This window comes from Ochotona princeps, chromosome 26, assembly GCF_030435755.1.
Source record: "Ochotona princeps isolate mOchPri1 chromosome 26, mOchPri1.hap1, whole genome shotgun sequence".
Lineage (NCBI taxonomy): Eukaryota > Metazoa > Chordata > Mammalia > Lagomorpha > Ochotonidae > Ochotona > Ochotona princeps.
Genome location: NC_080857.1, coordinates 7,297,324 through 7,310,596, shown reverse-complemented (window position 1 = coordinate 7,310,596; position 13,273 = coordinate 7,297,324). Strand labels below are relative to the sequence as shown.

Sequence of the window (13,273 nt, the reverse complement as noted above, 5' to 3'; positions counted from 1 at the left end):
TAAAAATATATAAACTCCAAGCCACAGAGGATATTCATAAAAGTTGTTCATAGAGCCCCAGAGCAATGGTTCAATTGGCTAATCCTGCAAGTGCCAGCACTCCATAGAGATACTAGTTTGTATCCCGGCTGCTCCACTTCCCATCCAGCTCCCTGCTTGTGGTCTGGGAAAACAGCAGAGGATGGCCAAAGCTTTGGGACCCTGCACCCACATGGGAGACCTACAGGAGGCTCCTGGCTCTTTGCTTCAGATCAATTCAGCCCCAGCTGTTGTGGCCACTTGGAGAGTGAATCAATGGATGGAAGATCTTTGCCTCTCCTCTGTAAGCCTGCCTTTCTGATAAAAACAAATAAATCTTTGGAAAAAAAGTCATTCATAACTTACATCTGATAATATGGCTGCCAAGTTTACTGCTTTTAAAAGTTACATTAACTCCTTCTCTGCAATGTCACTACTATGTCTATTAAAGAGCACCCTTTGGTATCTATCTGGGATTTCAATCATTAGACTTCAGACTTCTAAGGCCATCAGTTTCAATATATAGAAAACAAAAGGCACGCCCAATTATTTTGAATTCTCTAGGAAAAAGGAAAATGCCCGTAGCTTTACTTCCCTCTAAGGCAGCCAACACAACAGCAAGTGGAAAATGCAGCGTAATAGGCCAGTGTGGGCTCCCACACCAACCTGTGCAGCACAAACAGGAAGTGGCAAGTGCTGGGCCAGCTGTGGCCTCTGACCCTGGCCCTGTGACAGCCACGACCTGGTCACAGGAGCACCAGGAGGCCCTGGGTGGAGATGCTGGTGCCCGAGGAGTCCAGGACAAGCTCAAGATAAATCAGGACATTCACAGAAGCAGGTCCTGAAAGAACCTCAGGGCACGTGTAATCGTCATGTTACATGTAGCCATCCTAAGGTCACGGTGTCGCCAACACCTCCACCACTGCGTGTCCTCAGAGCTGCCCAGACACTGCACGTGACACCTGTAACTAGCACTGTACAGGTACCAACACAGAGAATCCAGTGGCACCCCCCACCACGGCCACAGGCACAGCACGACCATGGGATGAATGACTGTCAGGGGTTAGGGTTTTAAGATGCAGTCCTTCGTGTATTTTAGAACATACCAAACAGCACCAGAAAGCACTGTGCAATGCCATGTGCCAACCAGGTGTCAAGCATGGCATACTCTTCGGATTTGCCAGCCCTAAGAGCCCTAAGAGCAGCGGGTTACGTGCTGTATACATTCAGCATGCAGCCTAGCTGTGAAGTGAATGACAAGAGCCAGGTCCGTGGAAGCACACCCTGGATGGCCGCACCCCGAGGACTCTGCCGAATGACGCCTTTCTAAGAATGAGTCCTATCATCAAGGGACACATACACGTATCGCAGAGTAGAAAAATGCTATATGTGTAAAAACAAGTCACAACCCATAGACCATCACAGAGAGATTCAACTGTGACTCAACTGGAAGGCAGCAAGGTATTGCAGCTTCTCAAGTTAACCAAGACATATAAGTATAAAACACTGTGACTTACTACTGTGATTTAAGGCTATTAATAGTGGATGCAAATTAAATAATCTCTCCCAGCAAGTGATTTTTAAAAGCTGAGAGAGAGAGAGAAATGGGGGAGGAGGGAGAACGGTTGGGAGAATCTTCCACCCATCGGCTTACTCCCCAAATGGCTGTAACAGTTGGAGTGGTCTAGGTCGAGCCGAGGAGCCAGAAACTCCATTAAAGTCTCCTCCACGGTGGCAGAAGCCCAGGTATTTGGGCTATTTCCCACTGCTTTCCCTGGCAAAGCAGCAAGGGACTGGATGGAAGTAGAGCAGCTAGGACACAAACTGGAACTCACATGGGATGACGGTGATGCGACAAGCAGTGGTTTAACTTGCTGCACCACAATGCTGGCCCCCTAAAAGCCCAATTTTAATGCAAAATCTAGAATCCTGATGTTCACATTTCCCTGTATACAAATCCACTCCTAGGAAACAACCCTGACCTCTGTGGAGACAATCTCTGGAGGAAACTGTGAAGGTCACGTCATCACGTCGACCAGGAGAGGCTAACGACAATCCAAATGCCTCACAGTTGACAGCGCTGGAGAGACATGCACAATCTGAGTGTGCGCATGTGCCGCTCACCTGAATGGAGAAGAAGCCACTGTCATCCATGTTTCCGGAAGGCTGCTGTTCATTGGGACGGAGAGGGGGTGGCGCAGGACGAGGAGAGGCGGGAAAAGCTCATTAGTGTGGCTATTCAAATACCATGCTATACATCCCATTTACAATGTCAAGAGCAGAGTTAGAATTAACAAGCCAGCTCTCAGGAAAAACTGCTCTTTTCTAAAGTCTCCCCCGACCCAAAAGAAGACTGAGTTCAAAATCAGAACCTGCAGAAACGTTCGATAGTCTTCACTGGTGACGCCGCCCTCCGCCATCCTCATCCTCTCCTCTTCATCGAGCTGATGTGCGATCGAGGACAGTTCCACAGGACTAAAGTATTCTCCTTGCAAAAGATTATTCAGGCAATGCTGAGCACAAAGTGAGCCTTCTTGCTAACATTCGCAAAAGAAAAAAAACACAAGTGATTTATTCAGATGTGATTTATCAAATTGTTTTTATAGTATCTTCCCCTAAAGGATTTAGTTATTACCTTTTTAATACCATCAGATTAAATGTTTTTTTTTTTTTAAGATTTATTTTATTTTTATTACAAAGTCAGATATACTGAGAGGAGGAGAGATAGAGAGGAAGTGGAGCTGCTGGGATTAGAACCAGCGGCCATATGGGATCAAGGCGAGGACCTTAGCCACTAGGCCACGCTGCCAAGCCCCATCAGATTAAATGTTTTAAGTCTCAAACGTAACATGTTGTGATTTGCTGATCTTTATTTTACAATGCTATCATCAATGAAACTACAATTATTTAGTCACATGATCCAGAAAGCTAACAGTGACTTAAAATGGAACATTATCACCTACTAAACACATAGAATATCACAATTTATTCAAAACTACTCTATAGAAACACTTACTAACCTTTTCAGTATCTAAAAGAAAGTCACCTTTGGAGAATCCATGGCAAATGAGTAATGCTAGAAGTATTGTGACAAACATCTGGTTTGTGACAAGCTCTCCTGGTCTTACATCCTTGTTCCTGGGATTTCAAAGCTCAACAGCCAACACAGCTGAGAATCACTCCACATCAAGACTCGCAGCTCAGGGTTGGCACTGCGGTGCAGCACGTCCCACTGCTGTTGGGATGCCGGCATCTCATATAGGTGCACCAGTTTGAGTCCTGGCTGCTCCACATCTGATCCAGCTCCCTGCTGAAGCGCCTGGCAAAAGCATCAAAAGATAGTCCAAGTGCCTGGGCCCCCACGTGGAAAACCTGGTCAAAGCACCTGGTCCTTGCTTTCAGTCTGGCCCAGTTCTGCTGGCTGTGACCATTCGGGGAGATACGCAACAGATAGACATTTGTTCACTCATATTCTCTCTCTCTCCTGTGTCTGTGTGTGTCCCCCTCCATCTGTAAATCTGTCTTTAAAATAAATCCTAGGAAGGAAGGGAGAAAGGGAGAATGGAGGGAGAAAGAGAGACAGAAAGAAAGAAAGAAGCAAGGAAGGAAGAAAGAGGAAGGAAGGAAGGAAAGAAGAGAGAGGGAAGGACGGAGGGAGGGAGGAAAGAGAGGGAGGGAGGAAGGAAGGAACAGAAAAAGAGGAAGGAAAAGAGCCATCCTTGTAGTTCTGGGATCAGGTGTTTGGTCCAGTGGTTAACATGTGGCCTGGGTCACCTCACATCAAAGGACCGGTGTCCCACCTCACAGCTCCAGCTTCTTGATAAGGCATACCCTGCAAGCAGCAGGTGACAGTCCAAGTAGTCGGTCCCTGCTGTCCAGGTTGGAGAGTTGGGTTGAGCTCCTGCCTCACTGCTAGCTGTTTCAGGCATCTATGGAGTGCACCAGCCAAGGAGAAATCTCTCTTTCAAAACAAATAAACAGTAAAAACTAAAGACTGAGACTTAGCATTCTAGAGCTGGCATTTGCTTCAGAGGAATCTGCAGACAATGTGCCCAATGCACTGCAACAAGCAGTGCTGTTCCAAGGAGGTTCCCAGAGCTCACCCCGGCACAGCTGGGAAGAGGGACTGAGTCCCTAGTCAGTTCACCACTGGCCTCCTCTTCCCAGGCAGCGGCTGAGGAGGCTGCAGCTTTCCATGGGTCCAGGTATTCCTATACAGCAGCAGGCTAGAGTCCATCCCAGGCCTCCTCCTCCCAGCAGCACTGCTTCCGCAGGCTGCCCTACCATATGGGAGACCCCTGGGGCTGCAGGAACTCATCCAGGAACACAAAGCCTGCATCTGCCCCTCAGTGACATAATGGCAAATATGACAATATTTGTTTCTCCTGTTAACGCTAGTTAGCAAAGCTCTTTCTTTCCCTAGTAAGGTCTACTCCTTACCCTGTTGAAAAGCAGGCAGTTTATTCTGAGCTATATCGCATAATACATGATGACTCCAAAAGATACACCATTTGGGCTAGCACGGTGGCACAGCATGCTAAGCCACAGCAGGCTAGGCCACAGCCTGTAGTACCAACATCCCATAGGGGCACATGTTTGGGTCCAGGCTGCTTCACTTCCTGATTCAACTCCCTGCTTATGACCTGGAAAGGCAGCAGAGGATGCCTCAAGCCTTTGAGTCACTGCACCCACAGAGCAGATCCACAGAAGTGCCTAGGTTCAGAACAGTCCAGTGCTGACCATTGTGGCCATTTGGGGAGGGAACCAGTGGATGGAACATTTGTCTTTCCTCTCTGTAATCTGCTTTTCAAATAAAAATAAAATCTTTTTAGAAAGTAAGAAATACACATCTTTTTTCCCCTGATGGATCAGTTTCTTCTTCTTTTTTTTTAAAGATTTATTTATTTTTATTACAAAGTCAGATATACAGAGAGGAGGAGAGACAGAGAGAAAGATCTTCCGTGCAAGGATTCACTCCCCAAGTGAGCGCAACAGCTGGTGCTGCGCCGATCTGAAGTCAGGAACCAGGAACCTCTTACGGGTCTCCCATGCGGGTGCAGGGTCCCAAGGCTTTGGGCCGTCCTTGACTGCTTTCCCAGGCCACAAGCAGGGAGCTGGATGGGAAGTGGAGCCGCTGGGATTAGAATCGGCGCCAATATGGGATCCCGGGGCGTTCAAGGTGAGGACTTTAGCCGCTAGGTCACGGCGCCGGGCCCAATCAGTTTCTTCTAAGAACAAAATTTAGCCATTGAGAAGACCTAGGGTACATTACAAAAAGGGACAGAAAGGTAGCACTGGGGCAGATGCTTGGCTCAGTGGGCAAGCCACCTGCATCCCATTCTGGAGGCTGGATTCAAATCTAGGCCCCCCACTGCCCTGTCAATCCAGTTTCCTGTTAATGGCCTCCTGTGACGCCTCAAATACTTGAATCCCTGACATCCACAGGAGACACCAGATGCCTGGTTCTGTTACAGGCATTCTGGGTATGAACTAGGCGATGCAAGAACTTTCCTTCTCTTTCTAACTTGTAAACAATTAACAGTGAACAAATAAACTTTAATAGGCAGCATGAGATAGTTGTGAGTCTGGGGCAGAGGGTATCACAGATTCATTTCCTGAGTGGCAGGCAGCAGCTTGGAGCTGGAGAAGACACTCTCCTTCCTGTCACAGCAGCAGCAGTGAGAGACTTCTTTCACTCTAGTTCTGCTGTCAGAGAGCAACTCCCACTAAGTCATGTGCTAAAGGAAGGGACATAGAGATGCTCTACTTACATTTACTGAAAATAGGTAAGAAAACAAGCACATCACAAGTGCTGAACAGCTAAAACACAAAAGGAACTCACCTTCACTAGGCAGCATAGAAACACACATTACACCCGCAGCGTGAGGCGGGGCTTAGCAAGGACACTGGTCCAGACGCCCGGCCCCCATATTGGAATTCTAGTCTCAACTGGCTCCTGCTCCAAGCTTGCTGCTCATGTCAACCCTGAGAGGCAGTGGCGAAGGCTTCCTGGAGCTGGCTGCCTGTCACCAAAACGGGAAACCCAGACTGTGTTCTGGGCTCCCAGCTTGGGCCTAGTCCAGCCTCTGACCACGGCAAGCATTCAGGGAGTGAGCCATCTGATGGAAGCTTGCTCACTCTGTCTTTATTTAAAAACAAAACAAAAAATCCAGAGCTACAATGGTGTAAAGGGTTAGACACACAAACTGCTCTACGCTATATTTGGATGTATAAACCAACACAACGACTTCGGAAAGTCATTTCTAGCGTCTCTACTAAAGCCTACCACACACACACCTTTAATTCAGCAGTTCCACTACTGGGCACATCATGAAAAGACCAGAAATGCAAACATGTGCTCATCAAGAGTTAGGTAACACAATGTTAGGAAAGGCAACACTTCCTAATGGTCTCCAAATGGGAAACCACACAAATGTAACAGTTTGGATCACAGTATAATGAGTAAAATGGAATAGAAAAAAAACAAAGGAACTCAATATAACAATGGGAATTAATTAACTACCACTACTTGCAAAAATATAAATGTTCTCTGCCAAACAATGTTTCAAAATGAAGCGGCCTCAAGCAGCCTGCCTTAGCATGGCCACTGCATCCCAAAGCACTGCCTGGGAAGGCCAGCTCGAAAGGAGGGGGAGAACCCCTGAAGAGGTCTGCTCCTGGGTGGGAGTGGCCTCTCAGAGGGTAATCTGGGCTACCCACACTCACCTTGTGGTGCCTGGGCTCTAGGACACTTGGGACTTAGGCTACACCCCACTTTCCTGCTGTGGTTCAGGGCTGTCCCTGTGCACACAGCCAGAAACCTGATCAGACCTCGGCAGAGCGAGTGTGTTCAGGGCCCAGGGGTGAACACCTGTATGCTCTGCCTGCAGCCTGGTGGCACCTGCAGCCTGGTGTTCTGTTGAAAGTGGTTACGAGGGACGAGGGACGAAGGCAACAGCCTGCTGGGGACACACGGCATGGGGTGTTGCTGTTGAGCTAAGGCTCAAATGGGTGGCTGACAAGTGAGAGGTGTCAGGCAGAAAATTAAATAAGTAAAGCAAATTTAGTGCAGGACTGTGTTTATAAAACCTCTATAACAGGCAAAATTCACCTGTGGAGTGAGAGCTGAGGACAGCAGCTACTCTGGTGAGAGTGGGGGTGGCGGGGGGATTAGCACCAGCAGACCACTCTCAGACATTGTGAGAGATGCCTGCAGCACCACCTGCTGTGCCTCCAGTCCCAGCATCCTGCTGCTGCACCCATAGGAGGCAGCAGTGATGGTCCATGACTTTGGCCCCTGCCAAGCATGTGGCCCGCTTGGAACGAGTGGGCTTGGCCTAGTCCCAGCAGCTGTGGGCATGTAGGGACTGAGTCAGTAGATGGAAGATACTTCTCTTTGCCTTTCAAATACATAAATATCTCTAAATTACAGAGAAATCAGCTGTTGAAATAAAACCTTGCCCAAGTTGAACTCTTGGCTGTACGAAATATCAAGTCATGTATTTTAAAGGAAACGAAGAACAAACTGTTCAGTCTAAGTTTAAAAATGACTTGAAGTTACAAGACAGATCAAAACGAACAGCAACCAACAAGACAAATGGCCCTAAGATAACACATTTCCCTGCTCCAACCACACCCCAAGCTATCCCAAATCTCCTCACTCTCATTTGACCAGAGTGGGAGAGAAATTCACTCTGCCTTGAAGTTTGTGACGTGGAGTTCCCAGGATAGTGAGCACAGCTCCTCCTCCGCTGTGCTCAGAAAGTCAAATTCACAAGAGGAGAGGAAAACACAGAAAGGTCTTTCTTCTAGTGATTCCCTCCCCAAATGGCTGAAATGCCAGGGCTGGGCCAAGCCAAAAACAGGAGCTTCATCCAGGACTCCCACATGGACAGTAGGGTCCAAGAACATGAGCCATCTGCATTCCCAGGTGCAGTAGCAGGGAACTGGATTGGAAGTGGAACAGCCAGGCAGTGCCGATATGGGATGCCAGCTTCGTTAAGCTACAATGCCAGTGCCTGCCAAGGTGCTGAATAAACCCACAGGACAAAACTGCGACCACACCATTGCTGCAATACCAATCTCAGGAACAACCTGTAACAGGTTCACTCTCCAAGGGACACCAGTAATAAACTACAAGAGAAGCCAGGTACAAAGCTAAGAATACTCCCAGAGATGGACAAAGCAGGGACACAGTCAGCCCCACAGCATGGATGCGACGTCATGCTCTCAAGGCACTTACTATGAGGTTCAGTAAACAGACACCTGGAGTAGGGCCACGGCCTGCACTGGTGGGACAGTCTGCACTCATCACTCAAACTATAGAGAAGGAAACCCCAACAGGAAGATCAGGCACCCTAACTGGTCCAGGACTGCACAGGAGGGAACGGCATAAATGGGATTCAAACTGAGCCAGAGCTCTCAGGGTCTATCCTGCTGCCACGTGTTCAAGTCACTTATCTAGAACAACAATGACCAATGCTGCCCACCATGACAAGGACAAAATGACTGTCACAAATCAATGCTCAACCTTGCTTATGCCATCACCACACCTACCACATATTATGTTACAATTACCAATTCAGGGCCCGGTGCGGGCCCTGTGACACTGTCAATGAAAGAAAACCTTATTTAATCTGCATGAACTGAAGGGGTAGGCCTGTGGAGGTGCTTGGGTGCCAGCAGCTCACACAGGAATGCCAATTCAAGTCTTGGTAACTTTTTTATTAGCCTTTCGTAACGCACCTGGCACCATGGTCCAAGTGCCAGAGCTCCTGCCACCCGCGTGGGAGAACCAGCTGGAGTTCCCAGCTCTGAACTTGAGCCTTGCCAGTCCCAGCTGCTTTGGGTACCTGGGAAGAGGGCCAGTAGATGGAAAGTCTCTCCTTGCCACTCTGTCTCTTAAACAAAATAAACAAATCTCTTTTAAAAAAATAGTATAAATTTTAGGGGTAGCATTTGGTGCCATGTTAAGTTGTCCCTTGGGACACAAGCATCCCATTAAACAGGAGTGCCTGGTCTGAGTCCCACCTCCCAGACACTGACTCAACTTCCTGCTAACTCACTTCCTGAGATGGCTCAAGTACTTGGGTCCCTGGCCACCCACACAGGAAATGTGGCTTCAGTCTAGCCTAGTTTTGGTTGTTGCAAGCATGTGGGAGGGTGAACCAAGGAATGGCAGGTCTCTATCTCTCTTTTACACAAAATAAAAGTAAAAAATTTCAAGTTTTAAAAAAAATGATTGAATTAGATGGTACTGTGACTGCACCAAGAGTAGCCAACAATAGTTCATAAAATACCCACAATCAGCGTCACTCAGGTCAGTAGCCACTTAGTATCAGAACTGAAGTTAGAAGTTGGACAAACTTCAGCCCATGGGCCAAATCCCACCTGCTCCAGTATCTAACGATGGTTTTTATCTTTTGAATAGTACAGGAAAAAGACCATACACTCATACAGACAAGAAAATGTAACAGATCCAACCATGCCTTCCTAGGCCTCCAAATACTGATGGCAAGTTCACTGACTTCCAACAAGCCGCGCCACACCCACCTCACACTCAGAAGGTCTATGACGTGCCAGGCACAGTGTACTAGTGGATCGTGAACCGCAAAGCCTTACTTAAATAATAGCCACTAAGTGAAAACAGGGAAACCAACAAGCCAAAAGAAGTTGCTTTTATAGATATATATTCTTTAGGTTTCTTTGGGGCCAAAGTTGGTTCTCTGGTTTCCAGGTTAAAATTGTGCTGCAGAGAGGACGGGCGTCATGTGCGGCAGGCTAAGCCTCGGCCCGTGGCCAGCATCCTGTACGGTTGCAGGGGTCAAGCCCTGGCTGCTCCACTTCTGATCCGGCCCCTTGCTTACGGTCTAAAGAAGCAGACAAGGACGGGTCAGGTGCTCGGACCCCTGCACCAACATGGGAAACCTGAAGCAAGCTTCATTCTCCTGGCTTTGCACCAGTTCAGCTCCAGAAGCTGTGGACATGTGGAGAGCGAACCAGCAGATGGCAAATCTGTCTCTTCGTCTTTCAAATAAAAATAAAATAAATCTTAAAAAGTGTGCTACGCAAGGGAAATGGGCACTCGTGAGCCTGGCACCACGGAAGGGACTGTGTACAAGCTTCCAGTGAACCCTGGGATGGCAGAAACACACCCAAAGAGCCTGAGGTTGTTAAGCATCTTCACATGCCAAGGCAACATGTTGATAAGTGTAAGCATGTTCCTGCAATACCTTTAAGCCCATATATCAATAAGTGACACTCATGCTTTTCTAGCGAGCAGATTTTTAAAAAATATTAATTTACTAAATTTTATTGGTAAGTCAGATATACAGAGAGAAGGAGAGACAGAGAGGAAGATCTTCCATCCGATGATTCACTCCCCAAGTGACTGCAATGGCCAGAGCCAAGCCGATCTGAAGCCAGGAGCCAAGAACCTCTTCCAGGTCTCCCACGTTGGTTCAGGGTCCCAAGGCTTTGGGCCGTCCTCGATGCTCTCCCAGGCCACAAGCAGAGAGCTGGATGGGAAGCGGGGCTGTCAGGATTAGAACTGGTGCCCATATGGGATCCCAGTGTGTGCAAGCCACTAGGCTACCGCACCGGCCCGTGAGCAGATTTTCATCAGCCTAGTATCGAACTTTTTCTTTTTTTTTTTTTTTTTTTTTAAAGATTTTTATTGTTATTGGAAAGCCGGATATACAGACAGGAGGAGAGACAGAGAGGAAGATCTTCCATCCGATGTTTCACTCCCCAAGTGAGCCGCAACGGGCCGGTACACGCCAATCCGATGCCGGGAACCTGGAACCTCTTCCGGGTCTCCCACACGGGTGCAGGGTCCCAAAGCTTTGGGTCGTCCTCAACTGCTTTCCCAGGCCACAAGCAGGGAGCTGGATGGGAAGTGGAGCTGCCGGGATTAGAACCGGCGCCCATATGGGATCCCGGGGCTTTCAAGGCGAGGACTTTAGCCACTAGGCCATGCCGCCGGGCCCACGAACTTTTTCTTGATTACGCGGTTCACTAAAATGTACCCAAACTAGCTAGTGACTGATAGTATATGGGGCACATGTTCAGACTAGCAGTGGTGATGCCAACACCCCATATGAGCACAAGCGCGTGTCCTGGCTGCTCCACTTCTGAGCCACTCCCTTTTAATGCAGTTGTGAATGCAGCAGAAGATGGCCCAAGTACCAGGGCCCCAGCACCCAGGGGGGAGACCTAGCTCCTGGCTTTGTCCTGCCTCAACCTGACCACTCTGGTCAAAACTGGGTAGTGATCCAGTGGAGGAAAGGTCTTTGTTACTCCCCTCCTCCCTCTCTGTACGCTGCCATAAGTGAATGAATCTTTTAAAAAATGTGCCCATGCTGGAAAACAGGGTTTGATGCCGAGTAGAGCTCCTGACTCCAGCTCCCTGCCAACGCAGCCTGTGGAACCGTGATAAAGGCTCACCAACCGAAATGCCTGCCACCAGGCCAGAGACCTGGGCTGCATTCCCTCCTCCCACCCTGTGCGCGGTGCAGCCCCTACCGCCACAGGCTCTTGGGGTGTGACTTAGAGGGCTGGCACCCTGTCCATCTGCCTCTCAAACAATTAAAAAGCATACACATTGTAGGGCAGGGAGGATTAAGGTTTTCCTGTGTGGAAACCTACAGCCACATGGATACACCAAAGCCTTTCAAAACTGGGAGTAAAAACTGGGAGCGGGCATGTGAGCACAGGTCAAACGCCCCCCCCCCCCCCCGGGGGAAGGCCTTGCTTGGCACCTCCCTAGTCCAGGCTGCAGTCCCTGGGTTTGACTCCGGGCTTCACCTACAGCTCCAGCTCCCTGCTCACACACACCCTGGAAGAGAACAGGGACCCACTGCCTGTACGTGAGATCTGAACTCAATCTCTGGCCCTGGGTTCAGCTGCAGTGGCTGGTTTGGGCATTTGGGGAGCAATCCGGGGGATAGGCAGTGTCTTTCAGGAGGAGGAGGCTTTCAAACAAATAAGTTCTTTGTGTGTGTGTTTAAAGTACACGTGTATTTCTTACCCAATCTCTTCAGCCAAGCAACTAAATCTTATCCAAGATTCACAAATTATGTTAAGCAAGTCAAACTAACAGTGATAACCACCCTGAGTCCTTCCTCTCCCCCACACAGCAGAGAGAAAGCATTGCGTGTTACCTTTTGTTTAGATTTATACTATGGAGCTATTACCTGACTCCTCTGTCTCGGATTGATTGACTGTGTGAGTTCATTCACAAGTACTTACTAAATCAGAAACTAAGTAACAGCCTCACTTCTCCAAACAAGAAACTATTTGGAAACAAGGTAACAACTACCAAGGTCGACCTGAGGGTTTCACTCACGCCCAAAGTGGCTTGATGATTGCATAGGACAAAAGACGAGTTCCTCCACATGCCACAGTCTCTGTCTCCAGGTGCATGGCCTGGCAGAATAAAGGCAAGACTGGGAGATGACAACACCAAACCCCAGTCCACCTTAACACCTGCGAACACGGCTGGCCGCCGGATCCAGAAACATTGGGAATACTGAACAAAGTCAGCCCCACCCCAACACCCCCACCCCAAGCCCACCAAACCCAAACATCCTGTAACATAACTCTTCTGAAGACCGCCCTGCTTAGGGGCGGAGGATGGAAGGGAGAGGCTGGGGTTTCCTATTCCACTTCCCCAAAGAGCCAGCCTTCCTGGGGTGGGTGAGCCCGAGGTCTCCTAAGTGAGTGCGGAAGCCCAGGAATACGGATCCCAAAGATCCAAAGTGCATGGCAGGTTCCAGTATGGAATGAGAAGCCCAGGGAGGGCGAAGGGGGCAGGACGAGAGGGGTGGGGGGACGACCAGGGTGGAGAGGTGACTAGCTGGACCTCAGGGAAGCTGAGGGAGGAGAACGCAGACCAGGAATCCTCCCACGCGGCCACCAGCCCTCGGGTCCTGCCCTCTCCTTCTCCCGCCACCTGCGGCCTCGGCTCCTCAGACGGGGGCCTCCGGGGCGCAAGGAGCCGGGAGCGCGGTGGTCCAGGGGCCCTCCCGGGCTCAGCAGCGGGCCGCGCCCGCGGCGCTCCTCGCCCCACCCAGCCGGCCCGCAGCGGCGACGCCACGGCCCAGCCCGCGTCCCAGCCTCCGGCCGCGCCCCCGCGAACGCCGACACTCACTTTCTCGTGGAAGATGGACTCCATGTTTATTTGTCTGGAGCCAACGGCCCCGCGCCGACCGAGCCCCCCGCCGGCTCCGCCCCCTCGGCCCCACCTCTCCGCCCC

The 13,273-nt window shown here is 49.6% G+C and overlaps 1 protein-coding gene across 3 annotated transcripts in view; it reads right to left on the bottom strand.

Moving 5' to 3' along the window:
- ATXN3 (ataxin 3) overlaps window positions 1-13,273 on the bottom strand; it is a 35,410-nt gene extending 22,137 nt beyond the window's left edge. Inside the window, exons 1-3 of one of the 3 annotated variants that reach the window (XM_004584334.4) lie at window positions 13,169-13,273; window positions 2,391-2,555; window positions 2,143-2,187 (exon numbers count right to left, since the gene is read on the bottom strand). In XM_004584334.4, coding sequence (XP_004584391.2) covers window positions 2,143-2,187; window positions 2,391-2,555; window positions 13,169-13,192 — 234 coding nt within the window. In that variant the 5' untranslated portion in view covers window positions 13,193-13,273. Of the gene's footprint in view, window positions 1-2,142; window positions 2,188-2,390; window positions 2,556-3,038; window positions 3,484-13,168 lie in introns of those variants that run through there. The other 2 variants (XM_058655164.1, XM_058655163.1) reach the window with 2 other exon arrangements.